At 44.0% G+C, this 19422-nt stretch overlaps 2 protein-coding genes across 5 annotated transcripts in view; one reads left to right on the forward strand and one right to left on the reverse strand.

The window, feature by feature from the left end:
- Positions 1-61: 61 nt before the first annotated feature.
- On the reverse strand, positions 62-3545 carry AKIP1 (A-kinase interacting protein 1; the record flags this gene model as incomplete). The annotated part of the gene is made up of 4 exons (XM_084521621.1): positions 62-488; positions 1495-1545; positions 1851-1964; positions 3099-3545. The coding sequence occupies 4 exons, from the start codon at positions 3543-3545 to the stop codon at positions 345-347; spliced, it is 756 nt and encodes a 251-aa protein (XP_084377747.1). The 3' UTR covers positions 62-344.
- A 133-nt stretch (positions 3546-3678) lies between these two features.
- Positions 3679-19422, forward strand: part of DENND2B (DENN domain containing 2B) — a 160805-nt gene continuing 145061 nt past the window's right edge. Inside the window, exon 1 of one of the 4 annotated variants that reach the window (XM_084521613.1) lies at positions 3679-3817. The gene's annotated coding sequence lies outside the window, so the exon portion shown is untranslated. Of the gene's footprint in view, positions 3818-3889; positions 4204-4306; positions 4610-19422 lie in introns of those variants that run through there. The other 3 variants (XM_084521611.1, XM_084521616.1, XM_084521612.1) reach the window with 3 other exon arrangements.

Here is a 19422-nt window from a genome sequence, read left to right on the forward strand (position 1 = left end):
GTGACATGGACTTCCTGTCTGAGAGTAATATAAACTGTCACCACAAAGACTAAAGCGCGTATTTATTCCACTGATTGTATCTTTAATTATTTAAAATGGAGGAGCCTGGAATTACACAGTCACATAATTGGAATTAAGGCAAACAATGCACAAATATTTATAAAATCAGCGTACAAAGTATGCTGTATATAGCCGCATTAAGTAGAAAACAGATATACAGGCCATAAAAATATAGTCCCCAAGAAGAGGATACTATTAAAGTGCTAACATGAACAAGTAATGCATAGTTCATTACATGCTTTAAAAAAACCCTAGTATTTTATTCCCATGATCGCCAGCAAACGTCATAGAACAAAAGTTAAATCAATACTTTGTCCTGCACTGATGTCCACCACGTGGGTTTGTTTCACCATGTCCTCGGAGGTTGCTGTGATAGAATAGGTGCCAGGAGAAACTTCAATGTAGATGTCTTTGGAAGCTTTCCTGGTCTGTAGGGGTGGGGAGCGGAGAATAAACAAATGTCATTAGATATCTTGAATTTCCCATAAAAATATAAATTTTGAATTTGGGTGAAAATACTTAATCTGCTACATAAACATTAACTTTTTTCAAAGTACACAGGCAGTACACAGACCAAACTGCAAAATGTTTCTATTAATACAAAAATTAGTGAATGTCAAGGTATTTAATCTATTGATTAAATCAATGGAAATTGAAAATTAGCGATATGGTTTAGTGGAGGACTTGTTAGTGTTAGGTCAGAGGTTGGACTCAATGATCTTGAGGTCTCTTCCAATCTAGACAGTTCTGTGATTCTGTGAAATAATCAACATGCTATACTTTCTCCCTCAGAAAACTGAAAGCTGTCAACCTAAACAATTTTGAACATAAGCATGGAAGTCATCTATAAACCAGGATACTCTCATCAATTTGTGCTGTGGTATAGATTTCCGTGTTTCTCATCTTTTGTGGCTTAGAAGTTCCCAAAATTGATTTGGTGAGGTGTTTGGCTTTGAAAAATCAGGGTTTCTTCTCCTGGGCGAACAGGAGTCTTCAGAAAGACTGTATCAGGGCCAAGCATAACTGGCCAAGCAACTGCTGCACGCATGTGTTGCTTGCCTTTTTTCAGCGTTGGGAATGTGTTGGGAGCACAAATGAGGTGAGAGTGGAGGACTGCTGGATTATTGCTGCTGATGCAAACCACAACAGCCTAAGATTATTCACAATGTTCTGACGTTTTGTATCAGTCCAAAATATTAAACAGATTTAACCAGTTATGTGCCAGAACGTCATGATCTGGTTTATAATTAATTGTGTAAGGCTCTGTCCATTCTTTTGCCCATGTATACATGCATTATGATTATGACCATATTGCTGATTAATCTGTGCCATCACAAGATCTCCACACCTGACTGTAAGTTTTAACCAGCTCGATGCAAAATGCTAGGGAAATGCTGTATCTCAATTAAAAAACAAAGTATTCTGTAAACTTACGCGCTGAGGGCAAGTTGTAGCTTGACTGGATTCTACTGTGGATGCATTTTTCTGGAAAGAAAAAGATGCTGCTTTTTAATGATAACCTCACAGAATGCAAATTTAGCCCCTGAGAGAGGGGTCTGTTAAGGTTTCCTCTCCACAAAATGGCTGAAATGATTGTTGCCACGAGAATTTACTCTGCCCTCCCGCCCTGCCCAGCCAAAGACTGAGATCAGTCCATGGTTTCATGTGCCCATGATGTCAAACCACATCAATTCATGTGAGTGAGTGTCACAGATGCTGGATGGACTACAGTCCTCCCAGGGTGAGGGTAGGAATAACCTTTAATTAAAGCAAAGCAGATTCCCACTTACCTCTTCTTTAGAGGACTTGAACTCTTCTTCCCCTGCTTGTCTGCTGTGGTATCTGCAGATGTGTTTGACTTCATGCTCGTTGCATCTCCAGGCCGGCACGCATCTGTAGTACTCCTAAACAGCAATTGGAACAGAGAATATTACATGGAGAAGCATCACAGCCATGCTGACAACTACTCCACATTTGCAATTAAAGGTGGAACTGCACATTTACAGACGTTCTGTATTAATCAGCTGGCTTAATCTCACGTGAGGATGAAAATAGGACCCAGATGTCTAAAGGACGTCTGCCTTCTGGTGCAGAGCTGTCAGCTCTGTTTTCAGACACTCGTCTCCCTGCACAGCGTGTTGGGGCTCTGTCATCTCAGAGCCGAACTCATGATAACAGATGAATCTGGAGTTGGTATTGCCATACAGCACGCAGGAAAACACTGAGCACAGAAGTGTGCTTTATGTTTTTCTCTGTTCAGGGCAGCACTTGTTTTCAAACAGTTGTCTGACTGGGAGCCACGAATCAGAATGCTCTGAGGGCAAGGACTGTAGTTGGTTATTATTGCAATTAGATCACTCTTTCTATTTAAAGGCCACACAAGGCTCTCATTTTCTTGCCTTTGTGCTAGCAAATAGAGGGGTTAAGGACTGCTTAGCCTCGAAATGCTCCTTGTTTGGGCTCTCTGCTTACAAGGCAAATGAGCTGCAGTCAGATTCTCCTCTCAGGTGAGAGCTGTGTTCACTGAATGACGTGCTTCTTTTAAAGGCTGCAGCAATATTAATTGCTTTTTTTGTCCTGAAAAAAAAGGAATGCTCTGGAAACATCTACCTGACCGGGCCCTTCAAGCAAAGCAGGTGGAAGAAGCTGTAGTTTATGGGTCTTTAATAGGCTGTAGATGCGAGGCAAGAGCTTTTGCAGGGTGCGTGCAGAAACAGCACTGTAAAAGCAGAGGACGTGTTAATACAGAAAAAAGAGCTGGTGCAGGAGCTTAAGTGCTGCCAGGGCTGGCGACCTGTAGCAGAGCAGCTTTGGGAAGCGCAGCAGTAGCAGAGCAGTCCTGTTGGGCTCCGGACTAAAGGCAATTGGCATCTCCCTTCCCTGCCGTGAGTCCAGCACTTGCATACAGCTCTGCCGCCACCTGCAGTCCCCGCAGCGCCCAGCAAATGACTTCGACCGGAGGAAACCAACTCCCAAAACTCCGCGCTTTGCCTTGGGGCCGGCGCTGCAGCCCCGGCCGCCCCCCGCGCCCCCCGCACCTCGCACTCGGCCGCCGCGCGCTGCAGGAGCCCGCCCAGGGACGCGAAGGCCGCGCCGAGGCGCGCCGGGTGCTGGCGGTGCAGCGCCCGCTGCTCCCGCGCCCGCTGCTGCTCCCGCTGCTGCTGCTCCCGCTCCCGTTGCTGCTCCTCCTCTTCCCGCCGCCGCCGCGCCCGCTCCAGCACGGCGCGCGCCATTCCCGCCGTCCGCGCCCCGTCCATCCCCGCCGCCGCCGTCACAGTGCGCGCCTGCGCCGCGCGCCCCCCTCCGCCCGCCGCCGCTAGGGGGCGCCGCGGCCACGCCCGCAGCTTGGGGGGGGGGGGGGGGGCGTGGTAAATGGGGAATAAAGGTGAAATTTGGTAAAGGCGCTGTTGGTGTGTCCGAGTGGTTTCGTGGCTGTGGCAGCGCCCTCTGGGGCTGAGCGCGCTGCGCAGGGTGCGGGCAAGCATCGCCGCGCAGGGAGGTGTCTGCCCGAGCGCCGTTTTGGTTCTGATTCAGTCAAAGCAATGAAAGCGAGCTCGCCTTTTGCTCAAGGAGTGCAAAATTAGGGAGAACCAGAGAGAATCAGACAATCACAGACAACTAGGGTTGGAGGAGACCTCCAAACCACCCGGCTGTGCACCCCGCGTGCCGCCCGTCCCCTTCTCGCGCTGCCGCTGCCGTCGCCGCTCGGTGTTTGCCTGCGCAGCGCCCGCTTCGCAAACTTCACCGAAACATCAAGGTTTCGATGCATTCCTCCTGTTTTGCAGGGGCAGCAGCCGCCCTGGGCGCCGGGCTGGGCGCAGGAAGCTCGCTGCTCGCTCTTCCTTCCCTCCCTCTCTCCCTCCTTCCTTCCTCGCTTCCCTCCTTCCCCGGCTTTATCCTCCTCCTCCTCCTCCTCCTCCTCCTCCTCCCCTCGGCCGCCCGGGGCTGCGCTGTGCTGTGGGAGCAGGTCTCTTTGTTGGCTGCCTGCTTCCCATTAATCCGGCCGTCCCCACTTCCTGCCTGCGCATACTTCTCTCCCTCTCTCCCCCCTCCATCCCCATCTCGCTCCCTTCCCTCCTCCTCCTCCTCCTCCTCCTCCTCCTCCCCCAGCCCTCTCCGAGCCGCCGCCCCGCTGCGCGCCTGGTAAGAGCCGGGGGGAGCCGGGGTGGGGGGGGCACCGCGGTGCTGGGACCGGGCTGGGGAGACGGCCCCCGGCGTGCAGGGCTCCGGTCTGGGGGCAGAAGAGCAGCCGCGGGGCTTTGCGGAGCTTTTCTTCCATCGCCGTGCCCGCTGCAGGCTCTGCTCGCAGGCTGCAGGGAGCAGGAGAAGCCGCCCGGGCTCCAGGGCAAGGCTGCGGGATCCCCGGGGAGCTGCTCCAGCAGGTCGCTTGGTGGGAAAAGCGCAAGGACGGCTCCTGGCTGGGTACCCGGCGTTTGCTTTCCCAAAGAGCAGCGGCTGCACGACAGAGCCTCCTCCCGCAGATTTACCCCAGCCCAAGCACTCAGCTGTATTCTGGATCTTAACACTGGAGCGGGACGCGTAGCGTGGAGTAGGTTGATAGTAACGCTTGTTACCCTCTCGTTTCACTGTAGCACTGATTTGGGGTAATGGGTCTTTCTTCTCATTTCATTCAGTGTCTTTAACGTCATTCAGATGGTCTTTAACTTCAGCCAGACGCTGCACAATCCAGCAAAGGCCACCTGGAATGACCAAAACTTTCGGGAAACAAGGGATGAAGTTGTTGCCGTCTGATTTCTGCTCGTGCGGAGTAGGGTGGGTTGGGGTGAGGTTAACCATCCTTTAGGACTGGATGATGTTTTGATGATTTGTGATTGATGTACGTTCAGTAGGTGAAAAAATCCCATACAGTGCATGGATAAGTTAACAAAGCAAAAGGAGATGTGTCTTACATTTAAGATCAGATTTGAGAAAAGCGTGCGTGTTCAGGAATGTCAAAATTTCACATTAATTTTCGTGACTGGGTTATGCAGGTGGCAAAATAGAAATCTGTTACCAGTCTGAAAGGTGAGAAAAAGATGTATGCCTTTGGGCATTTGTTTTCCTCCGGCTCTAAGATCAGTTGTTACAAGCAAAACCAACACATTTAAGCAGTTATTACTTTAGCAAGATACCTAAGCAAGTAGCCAAGCACTTTTTAGGACTAGTGGCAGTCTATGCACTCCTGAGAGCGACCAGACTGATGGGGAACTGTCATCTTCCTTCTGCAGTGGACCTGGTTTCCCCCTGGCGTGTGGAGGAGCGGGTGGCAAAGCTCCTTGGGGTAGGGGTGATAGTATGGGTCGTGCTGGGCCTCCCTGCGAGACTGGCAAACTCCCACCTGCGCCTCGTATGCAGAAATAGGGGAATCCTGCTTGGCTTGGCGTCCTTCTGCTCTCCTCGGGGTGATGAACTTCCCCAGCCAGCTTGCTCGGCACAGTCACTGCCTCTCCTAGTGCTGGGAAGGAGAGGCACCTCCTGTCCTTTCTGATCCTGCGTTTTTGTGCTGTGGCTGCCAGAAACCCTTGCAGTTTCCCTTTAGGCAACTGACTTTTAACATATACTGTAGCATCTAAAGGAGCGCGTGACCCCTTATTATTGGTGACCCTGCAAACCATTGTGTAATCGGTTGACTGTAATGTACCATGGCAATTCATTCTTGGTTGGGAAGCCTTGCCAAGGACTTGATGGAATAGCACGATTTTATCCACTTTATTGTTTTCATTGTGTTTCATAAACATCTAAGACCCTCTGGGAAGAACCACTGGGGCGGCTGGGCCTCCTTTTTTTAATTGCTGGTTAAATAAATGTGGCCAGTTTAAAAAAAAAAAATAATAATAAAAAAAAATAGTGGTATGCAGGATCTCAGAATGCCTGGAACTGCTAAACATTCATGTTTAGGAAGCAGGACTATTTTTAGTGTAGGGGCATTTAAAGAAACGATACTAGCCCCTTGTGGAGAGGTCACTGCTAAGTGCGCCGGAGAGCCTGCTTTTAACTGGAGAGCAAAACCAAGTTTCCCACAGCTGAATAAAGTTAGAGAACCAGATCTGTACTTTTCCCACTTAGCTGAAGAGAGAGAGGATGGGCTTCTTGTGAGTTTACAGTAGTGGGAGTGAGGAGGCATGAATCCTTACCTCACACATGCAAAAAATAAATAAAAAATCCTGGTCTTGGGGAGATGCTTAGCTTTCTGATTCTTCCCAACCCATGTCTGCAGAGGAGATGTGGGACTGAAAAGCATTTAGTGCTTTCTGAGAAGGGCTAGGAACTGGCAGCTGGGAGCAGCATGTACCCCTTGGGATTTGTGTCTGGCACAGCTCTCCTGAACGCATCCCTGACTGCCATCCTCACCTATAGCTAAAAGAACTGGGGCGAAAGAAGTCTGTGGCTGCTTGAGAACCCCAACCAGCTTGGGATCCTAATTCAATTCTGAGTGTGGGACTGAGGTTGCTAAATAAATTACTTCAGATTCACTGAAGATTTTCCTCAGCTCCTCTGACTGGAAAATAGAAGTATGATGGTTTAAGAGAACGTGGTCAAAGCTACCACTGTGTGCTGGACCCGCCATGTCGTCCATGGTGTGTCATGAGTGACCTAATATAATGGTTAATGAAATATCTTGCAGGGCAGAGAACCAAAATCTGGACCGATCAGACTTCAAAATGTATCAAATGATAGCTGAGTCAAATCAAGTTTTGGTCCAAACTTTGTTGATTTCTTGTTTAACATTAGTTCAGTTTAGATTATGAATTACTACTATTCTACTGTACTGCTATACTAGTCTACTTTTTTTTTTTTTTTTTTTTTTTTTAATGCTGAATGCCATGTGTGTTAGTTTTGTCTCCATGCTGTAAAGCACATGCAACTGCTGCTTTTCGCATTTTTTGGTCTGCAGTTGGGATTTAGTTGGCAGTGTGGATAGAGGCAAGTTTGGGGAACTGAATCCAAATATTTACATTCTCAATTTGGCCTAGGCCTTCTGCTTGTAAACACTCATAGTCACATTGAACTTTGGTGAGGTTATAAGTGGCTGTAGCAGGCCTTGGAGAGTCACACCCTACAAGACCTGAAATTCCCGCTTCTGGGAAGGGTTTCGGATGTATTTTTGGGTATATGCATCTCAGCTTGAGAGTTAGTATTTCTCGCTCTTTCCCCTAATCTGACTGCAAAATCTTGTCGTGTATTTTTTTTTCTTTATTTTTTTCCCCACATGGAAATGTTTTATGCTGGTGAGATACATCAAACTCAAAATGTCATGGAAGAGCAGGCAGGACTGCCCCAAAGGGGCAGCACAGACTCCGTCAGTCCTTGTCTCCTGGGCTGCTGTTGAACTCTGCCCCAACAGGGAGCGGCTGCAGCGAAGATCTTCCTCCCTCTATGGTCGCCATTTCCCCAGTCCTCGCTTTTTAGGTGGGCTCAAATAAGGTTAGATTTGAACAACGGTGATGTTTGCTCATGGAGAATCAGATTTAAGTCCTCTTTTCCTTCATTTACGTGTTGAACAGCTGTCACTTCATTAGAAATTTTTTAATTGCTAGGGACTGAGCCTCTGAGTTTTGCTCTGCATTATCAATTAAACTTTCTGGAGTCCATGTTACCACAAACTGTAGAGGTAGGGATCAACTGGTAAGTTAACGCCTTATGGCCAAACCACCCTCTTGGCTCGGCTGTGCCTTTCAGTTTGGGTTTGAAGTTTGAAATGATAATTTAGTTGCAGAAAGCTTGTGACTATAGATGGAGGTGACTGGGTTGCAAAGAATTACAGTCTGAGTTCTTGCTCATCACTTGAGGTCAATAACGTTGTATCCGTAGCCAACTGAGCTCTGAAGGAGATTGCATTAGTTGAATTACATATGTAGAGTAACCTAACTTTGCTTTCCGTCTGGAGCATGTACTCAGTTGGAGCTGTTCGGGGAGATGGATGCTGCTTCACAGGGACAGTGCTGTCCATGTGCTCTGCTGTAAGCTTCTGACCGTGGGGATGCGTTGGGGTTGAGGAAAATAGGATAAGAGGTGTTCGTTTTAATGCCACCTTTCAGCATTTTTTTGAAGATGTGTTCGTTTGAGCCATTTAGTCCTGCTGAAGGCCTGTCAGCCACAGCAACGGGGCTGAGACTTGAGTGAATTTGTGCAAATGTCCTCAAGGACACACTGACAGTGCAGTGAGGTTTTGTCGGAAATGCACCCCGTCTGTGTTCACACGCACAGAAACAGGATGTCAGCTTGGTCTTGGTGTATCAGTCTCCCAATTTCTCTTTAAAATGAAGCCACAGAAATGCTTGATATATGAACATTTATTGTTAGTGTTGGTGCCAACACAGGAAACTAGGTCTTTGAGCTGAAACATTTAACATTATTCCCTAACTCCCATGTTATTAAAAACACTCATTGTGCAAAGTTCTAATACTATTATTCATTTAATCATTCTGACAGGGTCGTCACACTGAGTTAATGGTTTGCATTTTTTTTCCCCTTCAAAGAAGAATTAGTTGTCTTCATGCAACATCCAGTCACAATCACAGGGGACAGATGCTGATTGACTAGCATTGTGCCAAGGGCCCTGCTCGGCCTGCTATTTTAAGTATTAGTGCAGAGACCAAAGTGCTTTAGGAGAGCTGCCCCGGATGATCTCGCAACCCTGCTTTAGTGAGGAGCAGATGTTCCAGACACGGACTCGTTCCATTGTTCTGAGAAGTCCTTCAAGTCAGGAGATGGATCTGCCTCTTGACATTTTTGCTTTCAACATCGTTACTACTTTGAGGGAGTACAAACAGTTTCTGCAAGGCAGGATGAAATGATTGAGGAGTTTGAATGATTTTGGTCCTTTGTCCTGGTGGAAACTTTTTTCACTCGAGGTCACTGGAAAGGGAAATATATTTGGCTTGGTGTCATGCTGCATTCCGAGTGGACACAGTGCGCTAATGAAAAATGGAGGTTATTGACTCAGCACGTGTGAAAGTGCTCATTTATGCTACAAGATTGTAATGATCGTGGCTTCCAGTATGTTTCATTTCTTAATCCTGCCTTTAGGCGCACAAGATCCCCTTAGGCAGTGTTGTTTAAATGAGCTTCATTAACTGAGAATATGGTTTTGAAGGTACGGCAGATCAGCAGAGTGCAAGAGCTTACCAGTAACCACCTGTGTGATGTGATGGCAGGCTCTGACTACTGCCACTGTTAAGTGGCAAATTGGGCAGCAGTTCCACACCGTAGCTGGTGTGGAAGCATCTCTTGCTATTTCTCCTGTAGGACTGAGAAAACATCCCACACCACTCGTAATGTTTAAAGAGTATTCCTTGCAGGGAGTGATTCCACATGTAAGTATTTTTCATGATTTGCTCTGCTCTGATCTTTGGTCTCACACTCAAAGCCCAGCTATACAGCTCTGACAAGATGGTTGCTCTGGCTTATTGTTGGTGGCTTGGAAGAGCCGTCGCTGTAACCCTTGTTGCCCAGGCAATAGGGGATGCTCAATGAATGATGGCCCACAAGGGCAGCCACGCTGTGCTGCTACCTGAAATTAAATGAAAAATGAAAGAGGATTCTTTTGTTCTTTGCTGTACCTGTCGAGGAGCCACCCATTTTATATGTGGGAAAGTGGAAGGTGTGCTACTATTTCAGCTTTTTGTTGCGCTGTTGGGACAGAGCATTTCACTGCTGTGTGTGCTTCACCTGCTTGGTAATTCTTTGGTGTTTGTTCATTATTCATAACAGCCTGGACTACTTCTTTGGAAATTACCTTTTTGCTTCACTTACAGGGGTTGGATTACCCCACTTGCCCCTCTGCTCTGGGAGAGAGCTGCTCCAGCTTCTGTTCTTCTGTTCGTAGACGTGTAGGTTAAGATCTCACACAACACAGCTCTCTGTTTGAATGGGGAGGTTGTGACTGCAACTGGGCTGCCCTAGCTGCCCTTGGTTGCTCATGTCTGCCAACAACTTGGCAGCAGGACCTCCTGAGGCTTTTGCTGCTCTAGTTCCAGAGCAGCCAGCAGAAGAATTGCTCTTTCTCTCCAGGGAATGTCCTTAGGCATGGGAGGCAAAGGGAGATACCATTGCCAGGTGACAGAGCTATCTTCTCATCTAGCGCCACAGGGAGCTGGGGATGAATCTTCACTGGACTGCCCTGCTTTTCCTGTGGCCATGTAACTTGTACAACACAGGTAACGCTCTGTAAAAGGTAAATTCAGGAGAGATGAGGACCCTCAGACTCTTGCCATTTTATACAAAAGACCTTGTGCTTCAGGGAAATTTGCCTGCTATCTCCTAGGAAAATAATCACCATTCCTTTTTAATTTGGCTTTCTTAGCATGTTTATTTTCTTCTTTCTGCTTTTTTTTTTCCTTGATTCTCCCTCTCAAAACCTAGCAGATAGGCTTTAACAACCTGCATGTGTCATACCCTCTAGTTGTGCTGCATCCAGGCTGTATATGGGTGTGTGATCTAGATCTTGTGGATCCCATTCAAACTTTGGCTTGGGGTTTGTTAGCATCTATGAAGGGTAACAGATTAATGGTAACAGATTCTTCAGTCACCTATGAATATTGGGATTTCATGTTTGTCATAGATATTCCCTGACATCAACTATTTTGAGCTGCAAGATGTCAGCTGGGGACATATTCCTCTGCTTGGGCAGTTTCTCTGATGTTCGGATTTGTATTTACTGGAAAACCAAGAGAGATGTCAGCCCGTGCTTTGCATCTTACAACAGATCTGACCATGGTTCCACGTTAACTCTGGCATTGTTTGCTATTGAGTTGTCCCCAACAAGGCAGTTACCTTTGAGTTTGAGAAACTAATAAAGTTGATGGATGTGGAGTTAAGATGGTGTCTTCAGAATGAAACAGCAAGAGAAATTTTCAGTGGCAAGCACTTCTTAGAGAGAGAATAACAGCAGAGTGTAAAAAGACATTGTTTGTTCATCCCTCCACCTCCATGAGATTAGATTGCTCCCTGGCGGGGGGACCAGGATATATGGTTGAGGGGAAGTGATGGCCTCATCTTTCAGTTGGGTGGATCGCCATATATTGTGCTATTTCTGCCAGCCGAAACACTGGAGAGGTTAGTACCTAGCATAACAGCACACCCTGGGAGAAAGAAGAGAATTTACCTTATGCCCTGGGTAAACCTGGCTTCTCTTTTGAAGCTTAATGTTTCAACCTATTATCATTATTTTTAGCAGACAGTTTAATAATGCAGAGTATGAGTTTAACGAGACTAATTTTTGGCATACTAGCGATGACCCAGAACTACTGTGGGTAGACTGTGATATGATGGAAGAAAGCATCTGGCCTATTCTTAAATTTTGGGAGTTGATAGAGGCTTTTGCCCTGTAGAAGTGAATCTGAGCTTCCAAGCTGCAGGTATGCTCTGGAAAGAGAATGATTAAGTTCAGTGACACATTCATGTGAGAAATTAAAATATGTAATGAATTTTGAAGCTCATGCATATTCATGAGCCTACAGATAATGGATAAAACAGCAGGAATCCAATCCTGGCTGGATTACTGCTTTGTCTTGGACCAAAACTTCCTTTTCCCTTTCCCATATGCTTTGCAGCAGAACAGGTTGGCAACCGTGTCTGCACGTCCAGCCCAGAAAAACATGTAGTCAGAAGGTTAGCTGGGGTGGAGACCACACAAAGCAGTATGATTTGGACCAGGTGAGCTATCCCAGCATGTAGGCACTGTCTACTTAATTCTTGCTCACCTGGCACTGTACTTTTGGCTGTTACTTTTCAAATTGCTTCTGAGTTCAGTTTTCTTTTTCTTTCTTCCCTTCCTCTTAGCCAAATAATAAAAGGCAAGTACATGTCAGCTGTTTTGGAAGAAAGTTTTTAATGGAGGTTAAGCATGATGTGAAATGTTGAGTGGTCAGTGTGAGACTTTTTGATCCAAGACTTGTTGACATATATAAGTTTTTAGTTGTTGTTTTGTTTTGTTCTCCCCCCCAAATACACAACAATTGGACTAACCTCCATAACTTCCAAAAACTGGATGAGGGCTTCTGAGGGCTTCTCAAGCAAATTAGGGTTAGTGGCTTATGGAGTAGGGCAATTAACAATAATAATAAAAAAACAACAGAAGCTATATTCAGACAATTTAAAATGGCAGAACTATTATGAAATACTCTATTTCACATATGCAATGCATGCATCTCTTAAAAAACACAATGCGTGTATCTTTCGTTTGTAAATCTCAAAGCACTTAGCAGTGTTAATGAATGAAAGACCCCACATAGCCCTGGTAGATGAGGGAAGTATCAATACATAAGAGAAAGTCCAGGAGGGTAATAATGGAAACAGAAAACCCCTTTTTCCCTCTACTTTCAGTTTAAAGAAAATTAGAGGTATATGGTGCAGCAAGCTATCTTATCTTCTTTGATCTTGAACTGCAAATACATGTATGTACCCAGAATAGTGCTTTTGAGATGGCAATAATGCTGTTGCCCTTCAATTATTGAAATGATGTTATTTCAGCTAGAAAGTGAGGTTACTTAATTTCAAGATCTGTTTGATTAGGTGATGAGACTAGCCAGGATAGTTTAGGCTTTTAATACCATGTTTCTTAATGTCAGATATGTAGTTAGCATATAATAATGGACGAAATGATATATAGAGATATGATATTAACAGTTTTTTTGTTGTTGTTGTTGCTTTTTTTTTTTTTTTTTTCTTCTTGAAAAGTGTGCATTGTTCTGTATCTTCTTATGTTTGATATTTTGAGATAGTCATAGCCATTCTTTCTGGTTAAAAGTCAGCAGTGATTCTGGATGTAAACACCCTCCCCCCAGTATATCTATATAAAGCTTTACTAAGAAGCAAAGATGTGCTTATGTACATCAATGTGCAGCACAGGCTTACTTCTTATGTGGATTATATTTATCAGTTATTCCAAAGATAATAACCTAGCCATATAATTTCACAAATATTCCAAGCAGTGTTTTCTATATGCTGACTAAATTAGGTATAAACCCCTTTTTTACTGGTGTAAACAGAGGTAGCTTTGATAGGCAAGTTAGTACATGGATGTTTCAGCTATCCCTAACACTTATTTTGAGCAGGGAGGGAGTGGGGGGTGTGGAGGGTGACGGACAAAGATCTTTTCCATCTTCACAATTTCCTATTTTTAATTATGGGTTCTCAGCTCTACAAAGCCTTCACTGGGCTAGATTGAAATAGATTAAAAAATGCTCTGTCTTTTTTTCCACCCTGCTGAGATTTGCTAAGTCACTCATGAGAATTAGATGTTCATTTCCCGTTAAAGTCAGTTTGAACCAGATACCAAAATCCTCAGTGTGGCTTTGGCCTAATTGTTTAACAATAAACCATCCCCATGCTCTTCTCAGAGGGAACTCAGAATCTTCACATTAGGAGCATGATCAAGTGTTGCAAGCAGAAGTCAGCAACTTACTGTTTCAGTGTTTTCCTTGTATTAAAGATATTTGCTTATCCATGTATATATGCCAGTATACGTCTGCTGAAACAGAAAAGTACCTCTCTGTTAAAACAATGTTACTCCAAAATACCTGCTTTCCTATTTCCTAAAAGCTATTAAAGAGAATAGCTTTATTTTGTGATGTCAGTGTTTTTATGTTCTTATCCCATTGATTTTTACCCACTCTGGGAATAATCACCTATAAAAGGGTGTGTTCATCTTTCCTCAGAAGAGACTGATTACTTTTCCAGAAGCACCTACTATTAAGTACAATGTCCGTAGAAAGATCTGACCCCAGGTAAAGAGATACTAGCTTTCAGACCTCTTGTGTCCTCCTACCTGCTTTGTTATTGGCTCGCTAGGAGGTTGTCTAAGTCATTTCATTACCTGCAATCTCTGTATTTCTGGGCGTTTGAAGGGATAACTGATGTCTCTCCTCATATTCTTGAGATCTGCATGTTAAATCAGCTTAACTTACTAAATGCTCATATTTTGCATTTTGTTGCATTTCTTTCCTAACCTGGAAAAGATGTGGTGGCCTGAAATCGCCCTCAGTTTTACTGTAAAGTTTCAGGGAGCAGAAGATTGAGCCTGAGGAGTGTGATTGACTGAGGGAGCTCTGAACTTGGGCAGGCAATTCCTCATGTTTGTTCTGCACTGACACCTTTAGCCAAGCAAAGAAAAGGTGTTGATGTTGGAAGCAGCTGCAGCCACACTCCTTTGCCAAAACATGAGGTGAAGCCCTGAAGGGAAGGAATAGCAATGATGTATGACCCAGCAAAGAGTATTCAAGACTATTCCCTCAGAGTTTCTGGACCCTCCAAGGCACCTGACAATTCAGTAGCTGCCAGCTTGACACTCTTTTTAGAGGCTCAAAGCACATAGGTTTTATAGGCCTAGTAAAGCAGCACTGCACAAGGGCACTGTTATATTATTTCTGTGATGCAGCAGCAGTTCTGACTTTGCTTTTTCTCATGGTATTTCCCACTGCCCAGTAATTGTAGCTTCTATCAGGTTACACTTTCATTTAAAGAAAACAGTACGGATACCTTTATAGTTGAACATGCCCTGTGAATACTTTATTTCACTGCTATATTAAATGTGTAACAAATCTGTTTGGCAGCTACCTAATAGGAAACAGGGTATAGGTTTCTTCTGCACATTTATTGTGCTCTAAAATTTTCAGGTTAAATTGGGTTTTAGATAACACTTTCTCTGTAATAACCTCTCACATACCGTTACTTCTTTCTCAGTCCCTTAAATTCTGTAGAAACTTTCATTTTTTTTTTTTTATTTTTTTTTTTACGTATGCCTCCAGTTTGACTTGCTAGAGCAACGTCTGCAGCAAACCTAGCTGCATCTTTTGCAAAATACATGTTTTTTTTTTTTTTTTTTTTTTTTTTTTAACCGTGTAAATGGATTACACCTGGGTCATATTTTTTCCTATGTGGATAAAAAAAAAAAAAAGGAGCAGATGACAGAAGTCTTATTTATGTCCTCAGCTGTGCTTTGCTTTCTGCAGTGGCTTTCTACTTGTGCTCAGTAGGATAACTGTAAGCTTCTTCTCTCTGTTGTGAAGGAGATGCAGGCTGGCAAAGTGAGCTGCTGGTTTTTCTCCCCTAGCAGTTTTTTGGGTCCTTTTGCACTTTCATGTGGATACTTCCACAGAGCCTGGCACACAAGCTGAGTTGGCCGATCTTTCATGACAACACTTTATTGTGCTTGCCAACAGTTTCTTTCAGTACCATACTAGCTTTGTCGCTACTCCAGAAACTCTCCTTTCCTTGTTAGCTGGTGGCAGGGGATAGTTTAAACAAGAGGCCAGGGTGGATGACGGTTTCTAGCTCAGCTGGGGGAAGATGGGATGCTAAAGGGATAGATAATTTTGTAAGTGTTCTCAGCTTGCATGTTGTGAGACCAAACTAGATTGGTTTTAGTATATAAGCTGCTTGTTTCCCTCAGAGCTGTTCTCTGGCCCAAGGCAGTCACTCCTGAAAAGTGTCCTTGGTTTAGGCAGTTTGTGACCTGCCCCCTGGCCCCACAGCTGCTCCATCCTCAGGCAGTGTAAGCACATCCTTTACACCCGGCCAAATGCCAACTGCATATTTGGGACTGAAATCACATCTGTTTTTTGAGTCAAAAAAAAAAAACAAAAAAACTTTCTTTTTCATTTCATAATGTATGTTTTTTAAAATAGAGGAAATAGAAATTTAAACCATGGACTGCATAAATATTTATTTTATCTCAGCAGAATGCAAGTGCATACAAACATAATGATATCGTGCTTCTTAGACAAGGATATTGAAGTAATGGTTGGGGGAAAACCTGCAATGACAATGTGACAGAGACGTTAGATCTTCCCAGGACTTCGGTTTCCTGTTTGGAAATCAGACCTACTGATAGTTTTCTGTGCTATGTTCAATAGTAACACCGAGCGAACTGAAAAGCAGAGACAAACATACATTCCTCCATGGCTGATACTTCACAAGATCAGGGTTATATATCTGTCTTTAGGGCTGAGAGATGCTCACTTGCTGTTCATTTGGGACTGCAGTTGTAAGTGCCTTTCATGGTGTGGGTTTCTACTCCATTTGTCTAGAAAGCCGCTCCTGAGGGATTGCTCCACTGCGAGGAGCGTGCTCCTGGATGGAATTTGTGGATGACCACCTACAGTGCTCTTCCTGACTGTCAGGCTGAACCTCAGCCTTTGCTGCTATAGTGTTTGAGGGACTGATTTAGGAAAGTAGCCTGCACCCTACTCCCCTGCTTCACACAACTTTTCTTACTCTGCTGAATGTAAAAGGGTGAGAAAATCCCAGTAGTATTGTTTCACCTTTGTAGCGTTTCACCTTTGCTTAAAGAAGAATGTAAATTTTTCATCAGGATATGAAGCAGTGTGAAATCTGGCTTTGAATTTGGACTGGTGGGTTTGGCAAAGCAAGGCGTGTGATGTGAAACTAGTTTTTGCAAGGTCCTCTAAGACTTTCTGGCTAAGTGTTTTCTCATGAGCTAAACAGCACTCAGAAAGGCTCTCTGTGTGGGTAGGAGACCTCCCAAGAGCACTCGTAGTTCTGTGATTCAGTGGATGGCATCTGCCCCCTGGGTGGAGAAGACATCGATCAGTGGTACAGCAGGCAGCCGAGAGTGCAGTTCTGTTGGAGACCATGGTCTGCAAACGACATGTGAATCAGGTGCTGGACGTGAAGTGACTTAACACTCCTGCCTTTCTGCAGCTCTCAGATTTAAACAACTGCTCTAGGCACTCTGGGCTTACAAGAATGTAATAGCGATTGCCCTGCAACATTAAAGTGTCGTCTAAAGATAACAAAAGCTCAGCCCACCAACACTGTTAAACAATTGTAAACAGTACAGATTAAGTTAGCTCACAAATCAAACCAAAAAAACCTCTCTTCTCCCCTTACCAGCCCCTACAGAGACTTGTTGGATGCAACGATTTTGACTCATCCGTGGAAGACTACCAAATTTGGGAACATGGGATATTTCTGACCAATTTAGCATCAAGCACAAGGTGTTATTTAAACTCCAGTTTGGTGAACTGCACTTTTGCCTCCACAAGTTTCCCCTCTTGCTCTAAATGGAGACAATAATATTTTTTCCTTTGTGCCCTCTGTACTTCTGTGGCTTTTTAATGCTAAATGAGGTTTATGCTTCACTCCAGAGATGGCTGTATTTCGGCAGTAGAAGAAGCTACTCGTGTCACTGCCCACTGTTCACTATTTATTTTTCAAAGTTTTCGCAAAGTCCTTAGTTATGAATTGTAAAGACTTTGAAATCCCTCGATGTGGAATATCATCACTTAGAGCAGTGTTTGAATAAACCAACAGAAACAACAACAGAAAACAAACTTACAGATGTTCCTTGTACGTGTCTTAAAGTTTTCAGTCTGTATTTGTGCGAGTGATCATACGTAGCTCCAACACAGTGCTTTTCATTGCAACTCTCCAAAGTGCTTTACAAGCTGATCAAAGCCACTTCTAAAGCTAATTGAATCATTTTGATTAAATGAAGTACAGTTTAAATATGGTATTCTGGTAGTCTTGAATATTTCATGGAATTACGTTTATGCTAGGAGAGTTTCTTAAGAGTCAGAGGGGGACGGAGGCCCAACTGAAGCAGAAACACACCCAGCAACTGCTTTATATGGACACAGCAGCATGATTCTTGGTGTGTAACACAAAGGTTCTTGGTTCATTCAAACTTTACATAAAACCAAAGAATGAAACTTTGAAGATTTTCATGTTTTTTGGATGACTTTAGCCAGTATCTCCATTTCATAGATTAAAAAATCAAAGCAGAGGGAAATAAAATGACATATAATAACTGGAGTTGCCTACTATGCCAAAGATGCAGCTGGATTTCTGAGTCCCCTGTGAAACTTTGCTATAGCTTACCAAGTCCTTTGATCTACTGCTTTTGCAGAAGTGCTGTTAGTTTCTTTCAGAAATTAAGCTTACAGTTCTAAACAAAATAAAGTTTGTAGGTAAATAATAGTGAATTTCTCCTGCTCAAAGAAAAGAGAAAATAAGGCTAAAGGTAGACCTAAATGCTACTCTGTAAATGAGAAAAAAATGATAAACTCTTTTACTGCTGATATTTTGCAACAGTCATGCTTTCTAGGATTTTAATAGGAGTTTGGGAGCAGAGGTTGAACTGTAATGAGTTTCCTCTCATTATAAAAAAGTAAGAATAGTACATGCTATGACACTAAAGAAGAGGTGACAGGAAAATTGAGAGAAAAATTGAAAGAAAGGCTGTACTGTTTTATCTTCTTTTAGGTCATTCTGAAAGACAAAGCTTACTCTGCCTTGCTTTGCTGTTTACGAAGTGAAAATAAGTTACTGCCTCCAAGTCAGAAAGGGCCTTTCTCTAACAAACAGCAGAGATCCAATGCCCCATTTATTGTCTTGACATTTTGTTTTATCGTTCCAGTTTGCAGAGCAGTCTCCGGAGGTTTGTGAAGTATGTGTGAGTAAGAGAGAGAAACGCGATCCTATCTTCTTCTGGGAACTTTGGGGATTTTAGCTTGGAAACAGGCCTGTCTGTCTATCTAGACCCATCGCTCTCGCTGAGAGCACTGACAGGAGTCTGGGTGACATGGCATCCCCTTACCTCATCTCCTACTTATCTTTACATTTTGTCTCTGTGCCTACCTCCACCATCCATGCTTTGCTGTTTGCTAGCAAGCCCACAGTATCTTTGGAAGTCTTTTCCATTGGCTGACTTTTATTACCTTTATTAATATTCCAGCATTGTCTACAAGCACCAGCTAGTGTTTGGAGCCAGATTTCTTGTTTTTTTTTTTTTTTTTTTCTGCATGCATAAATTGTGCGTGGGAGGAAGCAATAACAAAGGTACCTTTTCCTTTGGAAAAAGGCAGATATAAGAGCTGGACAGGAGGAGGAGAAATACATGTTAACCTTCATCCATGTATGCTAAAAAGTGGTCCAATATACAACCCCCTAGCAGTTCTCTAACGTTTTGGGAAGACTGGGCCCTAAGCATTAGAGTATTGATCTAATTAAATATGGGAATCCTTATCACATATGGATGAGAAACTGTTTATATCCCAGAACTTAAATGAGATGCTAACCTGAATAGCTTTGTAGCTTGGAATGTCTGTTTTTTCTTCATAGCTTTACATAGTTCAGTGCTTTCTCTTCTTTCCTCATGCCTGAAGAATGCAGACGAATAGCTGAAAAAGGTTTGTCTCTAGCTTGCCTCTAGTGCTGTTAGGTCATTAAGGGTCTTGGCCAAAAAATATCCCTGACCTCCCTGGTCAGAAGAAAATGCATCAACAGCAATAGTTTTCAGGAGGTTAAAGCTAGTGTGTCTCAGCTGTTGTGTATGAGGCCTAAGAGTGCCTATGAGGATAGAGCAAAACCCTGCTATAGCTTTTTTTCCATCCTTAT

Source organism: Aythya ferina (assembly GCF_964211825.1).
Source record: "Aythya ferina genome assembly, chromosome: 5".
Lineage (NCBI taxonomy): Eukaryota > Metazoa > Chordata > Aves > Anseriformes > Anatidae > Aythya > Aythya ferina.